Below are 20963 nucleotides of genomic sequence, written 5' to 3' on the forward strand. Positions count from 1 at the left end.
TTATGGCGTCCCACTATTTGCGGCAATAAACAGAATATAACCGGCGCGGCGCGGCGGCGTGATTTAATAAAGCAAACAATAAGTCACAGACATGTCATATTTCGGTCCGGTCGTTGGAATTCTAATAATAAGTCCGAAAGATGTAATGTTGTTGCTCTTTCTCTCAATGACTACTGTGGTTTTATTTTTATAGGGACTTATGCAAATTAATGTGGATGACTTCTAAGCTTTTATCGTGGTACCCTTCCTAGGAAATTTATTTAATACAAAATATTACAATACATATATCTTATCGTGTATATTCCTAATCATGATGACGGTTATTTTTTTCTTGAATATTTTTTAGGGAACATATAAACAATTTTGCAACGACAAGATGTTGTGTTCTATGGCATTTATCAGCTGATGAAATAAAAACTCACTTTTACATCTTCCGTTTTAATTTTACAGGTATATCTCGCGCAAGTTTTCGTATTTAGCTGGATATCAGCGGTAAGATATAAACGAGGTATTATTCAGTGGAATGTACAACAAGACAGTGAGATTTGTATCGAAACGCCGATATGCCGAGCCAATCAACATTTTACTATCAGCACAGCTAGCAGTTAGAATACGCCATGTTTGATCTTTTTGTAAATGTTGAGAGAATAGCGAATAATAAAATCCTTAAAACGACTGGGTTGTATGTTTTTATTTTTTGAATATAATCTATCATTAAGTTTTATTTTTTGAATATAAACTATCATTCAGTCAGTATAATTTTTATTTTATATATCAGAAGCTTCACTCATATTATGGAAATACGAAAACGAAAAAACTTGGTGTAAAACTGTTGATTTGATTCGAGTGATGTTTCGTACTGTAATCGATTTTCTCCCAAAATAACTACTATAAAATGAATAATACCATATAAAATATAAATAGTTATCTTTTAGTTTAAAATTATGTGTAATTCGCTAGTGCCTATGTCGTAAACCGTATTACATTTTAGAGTCGCGAGCGGGCCCAGGGGCATTATATTAGATGATAGACTTCATCAGGTAATATAACAAACTTTAAGGGCATATATATTACAATTATACTAGTTACACTAGAGTTAAATTATTTAATAAGACGAATAGTTTAGGCAAATTTATTCATTATATTGTACGTACTGTGTATAAGCAGAAATCATGATAAGAGCTTTATATTATAATGAGAGGTTTTTTGCTAATAAATTCATCAAATATACCTTAGAATTATCAATACTGAGTGAATCAATATGAGAGTCAAACAGAATATGTATTAGACTTGAAAAATTCAATTATTTTTAATAAATTATGTATAATTTACATTATGTATGATGCTGTTGTTGATTCGTTGAAATTATACCAAAATGGCATCTTTTATGCTTAGTAACATTGACTCTACAATATGACCGTATTGTGTATACAGACTAACTTTATACACCATCATTAAACCATATAAGTACATTTATATTATAGCTTGGATAAAACATGACTATTGACTACTTAAGTGTTCGGGGTCTGTGGTTCGGGTTAAGGGTCCCTTACCCGGGCGCGTCCCCAAGGCGCCATCTAGCGGCGAACGAGCTCACCACATTGTGATAAGCCCCTGGCAAATCTAAGCAATTTGGTACAGGAGTCAGAAACTCAGGACCCTCCGGTTATTTCCCCTACTAAGGATTCTAAATATCTATCGAGTATGATTGTGAATTGTGATAATACAATTTCTAAAATTATGTTGGATACCATTTTACAACGAGTGTGGTTACGAGCATACAGTCTGTTAAAAAGTTTTCAGTTGCCAAAGTTCAATGAATAATTTGTAATAGTAATATTTTTATCAATCGTAATTGCAAATCAGTGTAATTAGATTTGCAAATAATCAGCAACTTAGCAAAACAAAAATTTTCACACGTATTAATCGCAAGACAACCAAGAAAAAGTACACCGATGATTCTCTTTTATTAACAAGTAAAAATCGTTTCAAATAGAATCTACAGTTGTGTATTATTCACGAAAGTATGATTGAATATTTTTACATGAAATACGATGTGACGAATATTTTACAGAAACATTAGTAGGGGTTAAATTTTTATGCGTAAAAAATTATGCATAAAGATTGATAGTTCAAGAATTCTGGGGAAAGATAAAGGGGCTTTCAAGGGGAACAATAATTGCATTATGCATTAAATGTTTGTTTAAATATTTCACGGGGTTCCTAATAAATTGATTTCCCTTGTGGTGAATTAAGCGGGTTATAATTAAGGGATGGACGGACAAGTACCTATGTGACATTTGCTTGGGTTTATTAATTATTCCTAGGATAATTATGAATATTATAATCAAATATTTTTGTGGAAAATAATATTTGTTTAAGTATCTTCTCAACTATGGACTTCTTCAACTAAAAGTCAAAACCAAAAGAAGAAAAAATATACAGTAGAACATCAAACCTTCTCCTTTATCTGTTGAAAATAATTAGCAACGAAAATGAAATAATAATACCAAATGAATAAAATCTGACGATTGAGCTTTATTAAACTACTAGCGGTCCGCCCCGGCTTCGCCCGTGGTACATATTTACGTTTTCTCTACATAAGAACCATCCTCGTACTTCAAGGAATATAATGGAAAAGAATAATCGAAATCGGTTCAGCCATTCACACGTGATGCCGTGACAACGCGAAACGGGTGCAGACCCGCCGCCTCTTTTTATAGCTCCCGCCGCGCAGCGCGTCGAACGCGGCAACTGATACACAAAAATAATCCTTATGGCATGATTCTGTATTCACGCGCGATGACTTATAACGTATTTCATGTATAACTTTGGTGTTTCTACACCGATTTACATGATTCTTTTACTATAACCTGCCCAGGAGTATGAAGAATAATTGTGCCAAATTTAGTTAAAATCCGTCGGGTAGTTTTTGTTTCTATAACGAATATACAGACAGACAGACAGACAGACAGACAGACAGACAAAAATTTTACTGATTGCATTTTTGGCATCAGTAGCGATCCCTTATCACCCCTTCATAGTTTTTTTTGAAATATATTTCATGTACAGAATTGGCCTCTCTACAGATTTATTATAAGTATAGATTAAATCAGCATTACCTTGCAGCACTTCATTATGAAATTTAACTTCGATAATCGAGCAATGAACAAGCGCATAATAACGTTATCTAAGACCTAATCTTACATATCCACCGCACTAAGTACTATATTAAACTGTTCAAATTTAAATCTTTCGCTTAGAAATAAAACATAGTATAATATCGCTATCCTATAATCTTGGCCGCAAATCGCAATGTTGCAGTCAATACGAACTAAATAATTACTCCACATTGTTGAGGTAAATAATTTATTCGCAGTGTGGTGTTGGAACATTTCAATTCGATTGCGATCCACTAATTACTAATTAGTGACAAGCACTAACTCACTTATTGGGTCTATTTTCGATAGGGGAATAAATCAGGTCTATTGGTGCAGGTTTGTGAAAATAAAATGGCTTTAGAATTGTTTATTTTTTTAATTGTTTAATGTTGAGTTAGTTTAACACAATAGTACATAAGGGAAAATAAGCATAGTTACATACTGAATAAAACCTACACAATTTGCAAAATAAAAGTTACGCTTATTACGTGTGTAAAATTGTGTGTGTCAATTTCAAAAGTGTTGGAATTACTATCATAATAAAACTATAAAAATCGTCAAAACTCTTAATTCATTTGTTTATAATTAACAACCTCTATAACACTAATTATCTCACCACGTGTTCTCTACGATCAAACTACGGGAGCTCAGCTGCTATCACTGGTTACTGCAGTTGCAACTATAACTTTGTTATCAGCTAACATCAGCAAGCTGTAAGTGAAACTAACACTTCGACGCTTCTGAGAAATTGCCGTCTCTTTAGTTATTACTAGTTACCTAGAAGTTAGAAGTTAGAACCTAGACAATTACGCCTTTCATTTGTTTAAATTGGCTGTAAGTTGTCGTTGAGGCTTTTAATACGTTGATGTTTATGTTACTGGGTTAGTGGGATAAGAACTATGTTCAGTTAAATGATACACCTAGTATGTTTCTCTAGTACTGAATAAACTTTTTGATTTCATAACTTTGAATTCCAAAATGTGGCAAACTACAAAATATGTAGTGTATTAAATAAGTAATATCTAAGTAATCGTTTTTTATCTATCTTACCTATAATAATTACTATTTTAGATACTTTTTAAGTCCATTTGTTATCTAATATTATTTTCTAAGTTCTTTAAACTTTATGCTAGCAAAAATCTAAACAGTCTAACTTAATAAAAAGTCTAATCAACATTAAAGGTAACTACAACTATTTAATCAACGAAACCTTACTTTGTATATTTCTATAACAATAACAAGCCATAATCTAGATATCCGGTAGGTAACCTACAGATTGCAAAATGACGAAATTTAACACCATCGAGTGATCACGTAAGCTTTGTATGTGTGATTGCTATGTTATAGGTATGTAAATAAAACGACCATAAAATAATACGTTTATTGGTAATGAAATATGTAGGAAATAATACAAAACATACGTTTATAAGTTTACAAACAATACGTAATACAAATTAATAATTGTGAACAATAATGCTGCAATATTTTTCTTAACATTGTTTTCATACGACGAAAAGGGTAGAGTATTACAATAATATATATTTAATTAATACAATGTAAGTACATAAATAAACATGAACGAAGTACGTACATAAATAAACATGAACGAATTGAGGACATATGAGGCAAAAATAATAAAATATGTACACGAAAACAAATAAGATACATATAACATATTTCATAAAATAAACCAGCACTTCTCAATAACAATAAAATTATCGCAATTTTAATATTTAATCAAAAACGCAATAAACTCTCTCTTGGCTCTCTCTTATTCAATGAAACAAAAATGTTTAGAAAAAATAGATATGGAAATTTTTTTTCTTTACAAAATACAATTGTTATAAAATACCTTAATTATAGATTTTCAGGATGTGTTTGAAGGTCGTAGGTTCGAATCGAAACTTCCACTACGTCACATCACACGTTGTAGCATCAAGACCACGTGATTGTGAGGTAATGGCTATTTCAATCCTGAACTTTCTTCTCTCTTCTGTCTTCTCTTCTTTTCTATTATAATTTAAAGAGATAGACTAGAACTTTTATTTTACCTTACGAAGAAGCTACGTACCTGTAATATAAAAAACTAATATTAATTTTCTTTTTCAAGATATCTATTCCTGGTTTGAATCCTATTTAAATTAATAATAGTAAAAAATGTCGAAATAATTCAAATATTGTATATTGACAAAATTAAAATAAAATATCTATTTGTTACTTTAGAAATACAAAACTGAAACTAAAAGAAATGTATGGTTTTCCAATAATTTATCATCGGATTAAGTTTATTCTAAAATTATGGAATAATGAAATACCAATGGATTACTACCTGTAGCTTTATACTTAAGTAGGTACCTGAATCTACTTCCACTGTTAACCCAATGTTACTTATTTCATAGAATCTATTTTGTTATGTCTTTAAAAAATTCAGTTGAGCTTTCATAAAAGCTGCATAAAATTATTTTCTTTTCCTTCAACCTATTCCTAAACATGTCCCTAGCAACTTTCCGAAAAAAGGCCTTCAATTTCGAATCCCAAATATTTATAATTGATAATTAATCAGTAAAATATGTATATAAAACTCACATGACGGGTGTCCACCCGGGGTGTGTGCGCAAGAGTGTGCGGCGGCCGGGAGGCGCGCCCACGTTCCTGAAGATTGCTGACTTCGCAACAGCACAGGCAGGGCTCCGCAATACGATCGAATGAACTTATATATTTTATTTTTTTGAATCGATTTAAAAATGAGTGTAATGTAATGCTTTCATGAAAAATCTTTTTATTCATAACCTTTTTTAGTTTATGCAAGGACACTGAAGGACACCATATCTATGATGTATGGATATTGGATGTTTAATCACGACAAAACACTGAACAGATTTTGATGAAATTTGTCAGTATGAATATTTAAGGTATAGAAATGCTTTTGCCCGTGATCCTGTGTGTCCTATAATTATGTTGTAGGCTGTAGCGCTACAACGTACATAAGCCCATGTGAGTAGCATGAGGGCGGCATGTAAAGCATAATTCATTCATTAAGACAAAAGGGAACTCGAACTAGGCCAGACGAATGGACTCGCGGGAAAAAGCTAGTATGTCTTTATTTATTTATATGAACTCAAAACTACAGAAGGGATGTAAATTTATAGGGTATAAATAAATAGAGATAGGTACTTATAGGTACTGAATGCATTGTACAAACTAATTTCTAATGAAGAAAGCTCTAAGTTAAGCTCTTAGCGTAAAGCCTAATTATTTTCAAACTAATTACCTATACTTAATACTAATTACCTATGCTTACAAAAAATCTCAGTAGCGATAAAATTCCAACACCATAATGTAAGATATTATCATCATTTTCCATCTATGTCTCAACAAGAACACATCATGCATACAAAATATAGATGTGGAGATCTAAAGAATTTTCCAGAAAGTTCCCAAAGCGGGATATTCGAATCCCACAAATATAATTTAAGAGTGTTCGTCGAGTCTCATTGGAAATGTAGACGCGTTTCAAGATCCTCAAGTTGTTCGGACCACTGAAGCCTGAGTTCGGTTGAGATGAATATAATTTCCAACTTGATGACCCTTGGGACGTATATTTGTAAAAGGTCTGTTTTTCATGGAACTTACTCGATTTTACCCGCATTGCGTGACCTACACGTGGAAACGGAGTTAGATTTTTGTTAAGTTTGTTTTTTGTATATCAATTAATGCGTCGTAAATTTAATAGGTAAATGCTTTTATTGTATACATAGCCAGGACTTCATATTTTGGTTTAAGAATTTGAAAGGCAAGATCAAAATACCAAATTGATCGACATGAATTTGTATGCAGGCATCTAGGTATTTAAATTGTCTTTTATTAATTGATAACGTAGGTAATTTTTTTGAGTCAATTTATTGACTACAGAATTACACACTACACTTTTTGCCTTGTAAGAATGCGTCTTAATTGCTTAACTGAATAAAAACAGAAATAATAATTTGTAGGTACTTAGGTACACAAATAAAAAAAATGTGGCAAAATAAAAAATGTATTGTAATTCGGTCTCGCTACATTCATGAAAGCTGTCTTTGCCACGAAAGTCTTTTTGTATAACATTATTAAAGGAAACACAAATGAACGTTTAATTACACTAATAAAGTGTTGGCGACTCCTGCCGGTGTCATATTGCCTTGTGAAACGAAAAAGCAAGCGTTCCCGCCATGAAATTACAACTGCATTCAACTTAACTCTATCGTAATCGCATTTTAATAACAACACAATGTAATGTAATTGGAAACTTCCTCATAATATGCCTACTTATTTTTATTTATTTGTTTCATATAATATGTTGTATTATCTAGTTTTATTTCTAAAAGTTTACAAAGTTAATAGTACCACACTCTCACGGAACAATAAAAAAATTTCTTTATGTGTGATTGAATTTGTATTACATTGTCTATAACGGAACTTACATATTTCCATGGTGAATACCACAGATCACAGAAACTAGGGTGTATGTACAATATGGTATGACACCTATCTTCACTAGACCGTCACAAAGGCATACCTTTAAGTTCTTGTTTGGTATGAACGCTTCTTGGTATGAACCAAAAGTTCTAATATAACCGATTTTGCAAATTATTTTATCAATATGATATAAAATATATCTAAATTCTAAGCACATATTATTCCTGAGTACAGGCTTGAGTAGGGGAGACCGAGGGGAGTTGAAACAATTTTCACGTTTTGTTTAATATAACTCATACTATTATCAGAAATCTTACGGTACTGGTACCAATCGATAGGTTATTCTATACACTTGCGAATGGTTAGTATAAATAAACGGTAAGCGTTAAAAATGATGGTGAAAAATTGACTTAATCGCAACAAGTCAACTTGTTTCAATTCCCCTCATACCGAGGTAAGATGAAACAGAGGTCGAGGAGAGTTGAAACATTATGATTCTGGGGAGTACTAGGAGCTGCAAAATAAAAATGTTGATTTGATTCAAAGGTTTTAATTAAAACTTATATTTTCAAGTGATCAACGACCTTTATTTGTAATATTTTAATGACATATCAGTCAAGTAGGTCTAATACAAATAATAAACACTTAAATTAATAAAAATTAACATGCAAATAACAGTAAAATAACAGTCAAATCAACAAAATATTTTACATTTTTATAAAATTAAATCTTTGACATAAAATAGTTAATAATCAGTAGTTTTTTTAAGTATTACAATCAGTACCTACTATAAACTATTTAAGGAACAATAATTTAAAAAATTTCATAAACAAAGTTCTCCACCAGCATAAGCTTCATGAGCCCGAGTCCACAATTGGCATTTCAGACATTGAGCCCACTTTTCTTTGGATCTGTTATTTGAATATGATTCCATACAGCAAATGCAGCAGGATTCCTATTTTTCTTCATCACTATCTTCTTTTCTTGACAACCTTAACCTTTTTAGTTTTACAGCCTGGTTTTGATCTTTTTCTTGCTTTAGTTCCTCCAGTAGGCATGCTAAAACAAATAAACACATTAAATCTATAATCAAATCCTATATCTTCGTACTTTTTAGCTATAATCAGATATTAAATTGAAAACAAGGAGAGTTGAAACAGTCTGTTTCAAATCACCTCGGTGAGAAAAAACCTCCCAATTTTTACTCAAATCACGATCAAGCAGTAAATACACAGAAATCAAATTTACCAAGTATATTTCAAGAATCTATAGATAATAAGTTTTTAAAACGTATATAACTCAACCCAAAAAACAAAACCAATATTAAAGTACAAGCATCGTAAAAAATCATGAAATACTTACTTTTTGCGATTTTCGGCACATGTCATTCAGAACTACAAAACTGCACAAATGACGTTACCGGCGTGAACTGACGTGATAGCTGGTGGCGGGAGGTGGTTAAAAAAGACGTTGCCAGATCGCTAAAGGTTTTAAGTCCCGAGAAATCGGGACTGTTTCAACTCACCTCTGTTTCAAATCCCCTCGGTCTCCCCTACAGGCTAAATGTGAAGAGAACTTTAATTTGTTAAACAACGGCACTACTTGATATAAGATATTTAACAGTGCATGTTCATCAAACGAGTGAATGCTCATTCTAATCCCACTATGTCAATTTTTTTTAGTGTGTTTACACTTTTAGTGTTTTCCGAAAAGATTCTATGCATTTTTCTAATACTGAATAACACCGAATTCTAGTTCTCGTGTACACTTAAATATCACGAATTTTTCGTTCGCTCTTGCTCTAGCTCTATTTTCGTTTGATGTAAGTGCACTGTATAAATAGGAATATGCTCTTCATTTTTCTCTCTTACAAGATGATTCATCTTTTTCTCTTATTTCATAGCCCCAATCACTCAAATCTATTACTTTAACCTTTATTTTCAGCCAGTGATGTGTCTGCTCGTCTGCTGAAGTATTTTACTGCTGTTATATTTTAAGGAATAACGTACAAATAAAAAAACAATTTCTTGTTAAAATATTTTAATGCATTATTGTGTATGATAATAAAAATTACACTTACAAGCTCCTTTTTATTTTATGAATTATTTACTAGTTAATAGACACAATTCATATAACTGGAATACCTGGCTTCACTCGCGCTTAAGTACCTAGCCTATAATCTATATCTGAAGTCTGCAACCAATTTCATATGTGTAATTCCAATTTCGCATAAAACATGTAACTTATAAGTGACAAAGACCCGTATATTCCGACATACTTTTACATTTGTATACTTAATACTTATATACTACTTATATTAGGATTATATTATTTCTTCGCCCTAAATTGGTTATATAGGTATGATTTCTTCAATATATCACAAATCACAACAAACTATTCAGGAAGGATCAAACCCATAGAACAAAACTAGTATAAAATAATTTTTGTGCAATTCAAAGGAGACACGCGGTATCGTGTGTCGTAACTTTGCTGATAGCACGAGGGAATGCGCAGGCGTCGTGTTACATGCATCTACGGCCTTGGACATATTGCAGCTTATAATATATAATAACTTTACTAGGTACCTACTTACACATGGTTGATCTGGGATAAAAAGGAAAAAGTATATGTAACTTACGAAATAAGTTATCGAAATAAATAGACATCAATCTTTCAGATAGATCTTTTTTTGTATTTCTTTAATATATGCATGTATTTACGATAAAGTGTAATAATAATTAAATACATATCTACATAAAAAGGAGCCTATGTTGCTCAGTAATAATGTATCTCTGCACTGGTGATTTTCAAAATCTGTTATGTAGATTTTGAGTTCCTTTAAGGGAATTAAAATTGGCATGACGATATACATATTTTAACTCTACTATTATAAATAAGCTTTGAAAGGTGTTTTTCGTCAGCAGCAAGCCAGGCTTAAAATTCATTTATGGTAAAATTAGTCGGAATCGGGTCAACAGGTTTCGGCGGCCATGGCATATATACTGCATATAGGTACTGCAGATTTTACTATGTAACAACTTGATCTTATTTTCAGTATTCAATTTAATGCCTAGTATATGCAAATGTTTTGAATCAAATTTTTGAAAATAAGTCGTGGTAAATATTTCAATGTAGTCTATGTTTGTGTTAACATAATATTATATCAGTGTCCACTTTCCTTCATATTATTATGTGAATTCATTCACTTTTACTATGACATCATAGTAAACTTTTTGTATAGGTATTTAAATGAGGAGGTGCATAATATGAGTTGTATATTTTATTTCAAATAATAAATTATCGGAATGCATTTTATGATTGAATCATTAATCTTCAATATTTGTTACTGCTGTTATTAAATATGAGTGTAATCTATTCTTGCTTTAGTTATAAATCAAAATTTGTGGCCTACTATGTACCTGAACCACAAATAGATCTGTGTGTGAAACAATAAGTATCCAGCATTGGAATTTGGTAAACAATAAAACACGAAATAGTCAATCATACAATATGTATTTAATATAAGATACAGTACTTGTGACGTGGACAAACCATTAAAAAACTTACAATCACTACAATGAACAAATTTCTTTTCATTTCGAGTAACGTAATTCACTATTATTATGCCCAAATGTGTGATAAATAATTAATTGAGGTAGATAGCCCATCGCGGGACAAATTATAATAAAATTTCGGATCTCACCGTCGGCTCCAAGCAAATGAAACGCATTAAACATTATACTATATATAATTAAATATCTACAAATCGAATAAAGTAGTGCACACTATCCGGGACTCGCGTCCGCATATAGCATTTATGGGTCAAACATTTACAATAAAGGAGAACATTCATATAATAAACGGATAATATAGGAAACATGTTGAAAGACAACGTACTACCAGCTAGCCTACCCCCCCTCCCCCGCCCCTCGCTCAGGCGCGAACCAAATTACTCCTGCGTTACTTTATACACAATTATTTACACGTGACCAAAGTATCTACCGTAGCTACTAATTATCTCAATCGTATCGGTCAGGGCTCAGCCGCAGTGGTAATGTGCTTCACGCCACCCCCCTCCTTTCCAACACAAAGCAGGTTACTATAGGAATTGCCCGCGGTTTTGTTCCCCGAATATTGTTCGCCGAAACTGAACGAAATGAACCTCAGAGATGAGCAACTACGAAGGCACCCTTCCCTTCCCTATGACTATTGTGGCAGTGATAAAAATATATCATCTCGACGCTCGCTCGCGTCCAATATGTATTTTAATTTAGTACCCCGCTAACAAGTATTCGATCACAAAATATTTCTCTCTGCCTAACGACTCGAATGGCTACTACTAAGGGGCTTATATTACCGAAAATACCTCCAAATACAATCGATCCTAAATATTATTGCAAATAAAATTTGTACTCAAGCGTTCTTCTAGGCCACTTATGTTCTGAGCCCAAATTAACAATTTTTATATATTGAGCGATTACATATTATTCAAAAACGTCATCAAATTTGGTCTGATATATTAATAGAATTAACAAACACGATTTACTTACAATATAATTTAAACCTCACCAATGTGGAAACATTTCTAGATGAAGGAATCATCGAATCACATGAATATCTAAGCAAACGATCAAATCCGATGCCGTTTTTAACATTAAAAATTCCGTTGCCGATTGGTCTGAGATCAAATTAAGTCCACGGAGAAACACACTAACATGTCTTTCTGATTTTGGTGTCGCAATTGACTATCAATTATCAAATTAATATAAAAAGCCGATACAATATGGCACTCGTATCAGTGCTGAAAATTATTCTACAATTTTAATACGAAAAACTAAAAATCAGTACATTGGAAGGCTTCCATAGATATTTCACGATCGTCCTCAGCAAACAGGCACCAACTTGACTAAGAAATTTTCCTAACGCGTCTTTGGGTCCGTCCCTATTCGATGTGTCCGTTTTGATGAGACTCAAAGCGAACACGCCGAACTAACATTTCCTATATTGACTTAAATCATCAGCGACCGCTGACTCGTCCGACCCGCGTTGTGGAGACGGAATCGAAATTATAATTTATATACATTTATCTAAAACTACCCTCGTTAACTCGTTATACTTATATAGGCCGATTCCGTCTCGTCGCGGGCGATCATTAGCTAGGCTCGTCGCGAATCGAGTTTGAATTTGAATTCAAATTTGATTTACGTCGGAGCCCCCCTCCTTGCAATCGGTTGTCGACACACACATTTCCTAACTTAACTACAGTCACTAACTAAAAATACTACGGAGATCGCGTGAGCACGGAACACAACATTACATTTCAATGTAAACTATCTTATTGCTAAAAAGGCAATCCGACCGTACAGAAACTTCGCAAATGGCTGGTTTGTTTTACGCTCTGTCTTTGTTGATAGTGTATTAAAGCTTCGATGGATTTCGAAGAAATCTTTAGTTTTATCTTAACTCGAAACTTAGCTATATGAAAGGCAACTTCTATATTTATTACTGTTAAAATTCACCAATTACATTTGTATCAATATTGCTTTTTATTCCATATTATCTTTAATAACCTATTTATCACCATCATCAAAGACAAAGCGCTGCACTCCATAACACACCGAGTACAAAAGTACAAAAATCAACCATACAACACCATAAAACGGTTCCTGATACAAAAATAAAAAAGTTACCAATTATACGATATAACATGAGTATCCAGAGATTACTGTATGTTGGCTCAAAACTGCTAAAAACCTTGTGCGTCAATATAAGTCGTCTAAATTCTTATCACACATTATTATTGCTATTCATATCTTTAATGCACAATTCGCGGTGTTCAAGAAGCGATTTACAATACAAAAGAAAAAGGAACAAAACCATTTGAGCAATGTCTATTTTATCTATGGTTTTTATTGGTGATAATAGATTTTGTATTAAGTTAGTGTGTCGATTATAAATCGCTCTTTTAACACCGCAATGATAATTTGTAGATAAACGCAACGTGGCAGTGACGTTATGAGACAGCTGTTGATTCCGAGCGTCGATTGAATCGATCGATACGAGAATCGATATAAAAAATCGATTAAACCTAACACCGAATCGATATGACTACGCGGTTACATCTATGTGAACACTGCTATGGTAGAACCGTGCTAATTGAGGCACTTGGTGACGAAAACAACGGTCACGCATCGACATCGATATCGATAAAATAATTGGCACCGTAAAGCGAAAGCGGTCGAGACGCCCGACGCGTCGATAGGACCGTACGGGATCGGTCCGTCACTAATATACTACTATATACAATATTGGCAGTGATTCGTATCGCTGGTCGTCACTAACTTAGCCGCTAACCTAACTCCGACTAATGTACACTTCGCAACGCCCTACAATATACATTTCCTAACTATTTACAATTTGTTCGCTACCGTCGCGTCGCTCGAAACCGAGTCTTATATAAAAGTATGTATCAGTCTTGTGAATTATTCCGTTCGGGCGAGAGTGGAGACACCGACAATCAACATCTGTCACCCTACTCTATCTAGAGATTGGGACTTGGATCTAAACACTTTTTGAAGTGAAACTTCTTTATCGGAGTTGGAAAAAAATTAGTGTAACATTTTTCCGTTACGCGCCATCTTTTTTCTTATCCCTACCACGCGTGATTCGACGTATTTCTGTAAAGTTGCATATAGTAAATTATTTTTTGAAAAATAAGGCCATAAAGAAGTTTCACTTCTTACGTGTGTACACTAGTACACGCACACATTTTTTTCTTACTTAATTTACTTCTTTGGATCAAATCTGTCGTATTGTAAAATTATTGCTTCACAAACATTCAGTCTGTCCAAGTCCCAATCTAGTGTGATAGTCTACCGGCCACTGGGCCAGAAGGCATTTCCCCCGTGCCTACGCCCCAACTTCCTCTTCTTAGCGCCGCTGACTTCGCTTCTGTCACTCCTGTCTTCTTCCCTGTAGACCATCGGCAGGTTGGTTGCATTGCAGTCGTTCTTCACTTCTAGCGACTTCTGTTTCGCTAGTAAGTTATTGAGCAATCTCGACGAAGTGCATTGCCGTAGAGGTAACAGTCTGGACGGCTGGGCTTGTATCGCGGGGGTCTTCCTCACGGGCGGTGGGGAAGGTGTCTTCTTGTATGAGCTGCAGAACTGCTCGTATAACACCACCTTCGTGTGGACCGGCAGCTGCGATATCTCCACTCGCTTGATCTGCTTCACTTCCTCCTCGGGCACCCACTCGTCTTCGATCCTGAAATGTGAAAGACACGTTATTGTTTGTAAAAGTAAAGCCACACAGAATGTGACTGCAAACACCACGGCCCACTAAATTCGCGCCTTATAACCGTCGCGGAATGCGCGGTTGTTACCATGGCAACGAGGAAAATGGCGCTCTTGCTCAACTGTTAACGTCATTGTTATCTGACGTTACGTAGGAACGTGGCTCGTGTTTGCAGTTTTTTGGGTTGCAAGCCCGACGTGAAAAGTGAACATGCACGCTAATAAGCTAAAGAGAAATGAAAAGACATTGAGAAGGAAAAAAAATGGTTGTTTGTAAAGTAGGTTTACGATCGAGATGTTTACGTGATAACGTCTTATTGGTGGCAGCGCTCGAGATGAGACGGGAGATCGGTCCGTCTCTCTCTCGTTATACCTGCGATCGCGCTCGTGAGGTTTTGGTGTGACACAAGTTTCTGAACATGTCACCCGACTCAAACGATTTTAAAAACGTTATCACGTTAAAATCTGAATATGAATGTGAATGCTAGTCAATGCTGAAGCTGCTAACTACGAGCTAATATGGGCGGGCAACCCATTGAGTTGCTAGCATCAGCATTGATCATTTGTATTGATTTTCGCCAATTGTATGAGGTGGGTTGTCAGTTAAACTCAATCAAGTTGGCTTTAAACTCATTGGTATCATTGTTTTATGCTAGCAACTTCATAAGATGCTTCTGTGTGGCCGAGAAAGGGAAGCATGCTGTGTAAGGATCTTGTGTACCTCTTGTTTTTGTCGTATATTTGAGAAGTATAACAAAAAAGATGTTTCATGTTAACTTTTATAGTTTAAATTTTAAATACTTAATTGAAAAAAAATGGAAAAGCCAATTTTGGTAGGTACTTAAATTATTCGCAAAAAATTGGAATTATACTATGATGTCATATATTCATATTGTACTTTGCACAGACAAAATTTACATTTACAGATTATTATTAAGAATAAGAGAAACATGTAAAACGGTATAAATTAAAACTAGTATTGATTCATTCGCTTATGAAACATCTTCTTCATTAAGATTTAATAAGGTTAGTAAGGAAGTATAAACTTAATAAAAAATTAAATTTAAAGATGATAGTAAATATGATAATGGTATAAATATAAAATAATTAAATATAATATAAGAAGTACACAAACATCCGCATAATAATGTTATTAAAAGCAATGCTGCTAGAACTAAAATATAATTGTGATTTAAAGCCACTCGATTTGCTTACAGTTTTGTCGGCGAAGATCTGCTTTGAATATTGTGGAAGACATTTCTTTGTGCAGTCTTAGAGCAAACCAATTTTAGGCTTCCTTGATTTTTAAGTACGAAATAAAATAATGTACTATATTATTTATTTATTTACGTTTTTTAACATTACTTAATTTAGGTTATGAAAATGATGATTTGAATAAAAAAACTATTTCTAAACACCAAATTCAAAAACTATAAAGTAATTTAGCCTTACACGTGCAAAATGAATGTCTTTAAGAAAAATCACACAATGAAATAATTGAAGGACCATCACATTTCTCATGAACATACAAAAATAATCTACCGAAATGATAAACGAAAATTAGTATAACTTTTGAAATTCGATAACACTGACTACATAACCCACCTCGTCGTTACCTTGTTAATAAAATAACAAAAATACTCGAGAATTTCGTCGCTGCAAATATTGGAAACAAATTAATATTTCTATATAATTCATAGAAATCTCCAAGTTACCAAGTGAATATCTCGTATTTTCATTATATCATAAAGGCATATTTAAGCTATTTATATAAATCCCATCTAAAACTTATTCCGTGATTTGGGTAATAAAGTATTGAAAATTCTTACCTGAAAATATATGTTAAAATTAAAATAAATGTCTGTTATGAGACATAGTATACAAACATTGTATAAATACTTTTGATTTAGAACAATAGTTATTATTAAGTTATACATAGTATAAATTACTTTTTAAATTAGTTTCATAAAATAATTTTCAATGAATAAATTATATTGTTATAAATTACGGAATGACCATATCAAAAGTATTTTGAAATAAAAAAACTTATGATACTAATAAATAATAACATTCCCTTTAAAACAAATACTATGTTTTTTACAACTGCTGGTCCTTTTTTATTTCCAGCATATTCATTCCATAATAACCACACAATACCAAAATAGTTATTGTTTTTCTTTCTCATTACTATTTTCATTGTTTCTTTAGACATTCAATAAACTCTCATATAGACAATATTTCTTATTTGCTTCAACTGCTTCAACTTCACCACATTTTTAGTTAGTAAAAAAAACACTCGTATACTATAAGTCATATTTGCACAAAAATCTCTCGCATGGGCTTTTACACATACTTAAGTTAATTTTAAAATAAAGATATCAATTTTGACTTTATTTATAGTACATATCATTGACCAATAAAAACTAAATCTTGGTAATAAATAAAATCTCTTAAACACTCATACATTGGTCTCCTAAAGTCATTGAATTTCAAGTTATGCATCACCACCATCCCACCAAACCATTAAGCACACATACTTATACATTATACATTTAAGTCGAGTATCTTACCAAAACCCGATTCACAACAAAACCACACAACGTAAAAAAGACCCCCTCCCTCTTTCTCTACCCTTAGTCAGCAACAAAGCACACACATAAGTGCCACACATTAAAAGTTCAATCAAAAAGTCCCACACTATCAAAAATGCATACTCACACAATAGCCGTTTAGTACCTCGACAACAACCCTTCCATCTATCAGCAAACGACCATACTCACACGTTATCTTTCACACCTATATACACTCGTAACAACAACCAATCACACATTAGCTGATAAGTACCTAACCAAAATAATACACAACGAACCACCCAACCCAAAAAAACACCCCTTCTCCTGCCCTACCCCAAATAAAACCCATACTCACATATGAGGCGGATAGTACGTCATCAAGGAGCGTGTGGCCAATCATACTACATACCCATACTTACACATACTCATTCATATAATCATATTCACACATTAGTCAAGTCACCTTTCCATTTACCCTACTCAACACCTATAAACCACCCAGCCCAAATCTCCCCCTGCCCTACCACTACTAAAATTGCCCAACCCAAAGAACACCCCAAGGGGTAAGGCCTGCCCTACCCTACCAAAAACAAAGCATACTCACACACTAGGCGGCTCGCGCAGCGGGCCTCATACACACTCATTCATACAATCATTTTCACACGTTAGACGAGTAACCTCACCATTACAGACACCCCCGTCCCTACTACAACACTATCAAAAGCACATTCTCACACACTACCCTATTAGTACCACACAAAAACCATACCATTAAAAACCCTGCCCTACCATCAACCCAAAAAAACACCCCCCATTTACATCCACTACAGAATAAACCCCATACTCACACATTAGGCGGATAGTACGTCATCAAGGCCTCTCTCCTGCCCCCAGGCGCCGCTCTGGTAGCAGTGAGCGCCGCATGCAGTGTGAGCGTGTGCCGGCCGGGCGGCTCCCGCAGCGGGCAGGCGCCGCCGAGCCGCCAGCGCGTGCAGCGGGACAGCCGCCACGCGAGACCCTCCATCATGCCCGAGTCGAAGAAGTCGAACATGCGCGCTGGAATTGTATACTCGATAATTAGAATTTCCAACGAATATATGAAGAAGACAAAAGGAAGAAAACACGTTTATTAACCCATTTAGCTCCAATGGGCCCAATCGGTCCCAGACACAATAGATTTTCTATTGTGTCTGTGGTTCCGGGGCTAGACAGATTAAGCGAAAAAGTGTGACACTGGAAATTGGCTACAGAATAAATAAATGCTGCATACTGTATAGTTTGTATTTAGTAGCTCTTCGCAGCGACTTCACCCGGATAAACATTTTTTTGTCAAATTTTTCAAATGGTTAAAAGTTATTATTACCCCCATCGAAGTAGAGACTAAACCAATAATCAAATATCATTAAAATTCCTCACCTCAATAATTACTTATCCTACTTTAATTATATTAACATCAAATGTTTGTAAGAATGTATACCGTATGGATATATTATGTTTGTTTATTCTTCACACAAAAATAGGATGATGATGAGACCTTTAGGTTACCTTGTACAAAGATAGTTTGGAATAGCACGGGTCCTATTTAACTGAGTGACATGCTAGTGATGCGGTGGGTAACAGTTTAATAAAAATAAAATTTTACAAAATCAACACTCACCCGACCAAGGCTGTCTCCTATACCGCAGCTTCTTGCCATTCCTGCGTATGAGTTTCGACGAGCTATCACTAGATTTCCGCCCGGTGCCGCTCGACTGCGACGACTCGTTGAAGTGGTTGTTCACGTGTCGCTCCAACAAGGTCTGGAAATATCGATACAATGCTGTAACCATGGCAAAGAAATAGACGGCATGTTCTACAGCTCTCAGTTCGTGTAAAATGATCTTTTTGCAAATGTGGAACAGTAACCCCATGACTAAAAGATTCTGTTTGATATTTTTTGCGAAAGGATAAACAATAAAAATCTGAATTAATTAATTTTTTAGAAAAAGATTTGTTACTACTATTAATATTTTAATTGTAGGAAAATATTCATTCATAAATTATATTATTCTTTCCTTCCTTCTCAGTCATGTACATGAAAATCCTGCATTCTCATAAATACGACGGAAAGGAAAACCAAAAACAAATGACACATTTCAACATACATTTATAGAAAACCGTGATCATTTTTCATAAACCTTTAGCTAACACAATACTTGTATGGATCGTCCAGTGAGTCCAGCATTGGCACATCTCGGAGTAGTTAAAAATAAACAAAAGAATGGCATTTAAAAACAATAACAAAAGAAGTCGCTTTCGTTGTAACTCCACCAGGCCAACCTCCTTCAACCTTAGGACAGAAAACACAAAGCACAGTTTATTGTTCCCGAAAATCCGAAGACTACGATGTTGCAATTTATATCCAAGTGGCAACGTCACGGCATAACTAATAAATATCGAATGATGACATTAACAAACGAAGAAAAGAACGAGCTAATAATTTTGTGGAATTGGCAACCGGAGATGAATTAAGAAATGAACAAAATGTATACGTGACACGCCACGCGGTCAACAAGTAATTGAATCACGTAGAAGCAAACAATGTGATCAATTAATAAAAATTTAGAAAACTCGACCGAGACCCTACATGGGTAAATACGGAAATAGCAGATTAGAAGATTACCATGGTCCAATCACTATTGACTGGATAAAGCTTGAAAATAAAAGCAGAGAAGAAACTAAGTCTATGGAGTGTCAATAGATCTCGTTAATCAGGGATTCGGAATTATTTGCCCACGGCTCCGCTGGCGTGCCCAGGGAATAAACATAAGTGAAATGTTGAAGGAAATGCAAATAGTACGATATAATAATAGAGCGTAAGTTAAAAGATTAATAAGCTATTCAATCTTGAAGCGGGGAAAGCGGGTGTTAATTGCTTTTATAATATAAAAATATTAGGTCATAAAGAGGCGATAAAAACAACAAAAACTGCGGACAGGTGGTTAGTGAATCGCATCCAATCGATTCTCAAGCTAATAACAAAAAGTGGGCAATCAGACAAACGTATACTACTCAGAGAGTAGAGACACATGCAAATCTGTGATAACTTCGAATCCAGATTACCGGGATCTATCGACGAGCAAAACTGACGACCAAAATGCCAGACCGCCAGAACGACATAGACAATAACCCATTCAAGGACGACGCGAGCGCGTTATTGTGGAATCGTTTTGGCGATGAGTATCCTGGGTTCTGCAAGAAGAGTTTTCAGTTTTGTACTGGAACGTAATTGTACCTGAGTGGAGAATCTTCTGTCGCAGCCGTCGACGATGCACTTGAAGGGCTTGTTGCCGCCGTGCGAGAGCGTGTGCCGCTCCAGCCACAGGCGCGAGCAGGAGGGCTTCCCGCGGACCTTGCACTGCTGCCAGAGACATACGTAGTTCTGTTTCCCTACTTGCGTTTCAACGTGGACGGACTGAAATGTACGATTTGAACATTTA

At 34.4% G+C, this 20963-nt stretch overlaps 1 protein-coding gene across 3 annotated transcripts in view; it reads right to left on the minus strand.

The window, feature by feature from the left end:
• Nucleotides 1–11110: 11110 nt before the first annotated feature.
• jing (AE binding protein 2 jing) overlaps nt 11111–20963 on the minus strand; it is a 134408-nt gene continuing 124555 nt past the window's right edge. For all 3 annotated transcript variants that reach the window (XM_090110479.1, XM_090110480.1, XM_090110481.1), the window contains exons 3-6: nt 20759–20938; nt 19142–19283; nt 18333–18540; nt 11111–14882 (exon numbers count right to left, since the gene is read on the minus strand). In XM_090110479.1, coding sequence (XP_089966605.1) covers nt 14489–14882; nt 18333–18540; nt 19142–19283; nt 20759–20938 — 924 coding nt within the window. In that variant the 3' untranslated portion in view covers nt 11111–14488. The remainder of the gene's footprint in view (nt 14883–18332; nt 18541–19141; nt 19284–20758; nt 20939–20963) is intronic.

Source organism: Colias eurytheme, chromosome 15 (assembly GCF_061535395.1).
Source record: "Colias eurytheme isolate Ceu_HAF_F1 chromosome 15, ilColEury1 Martin Lab GWU primary, whole genome shotgun sequence".
Taxonomy (NCBI): domain Eukaryota; kingdom Metazoa; phylum Arthropoda; class Insecta; order Lepidoptera; family Pieridae; genus Colias; species Colias eurytheme.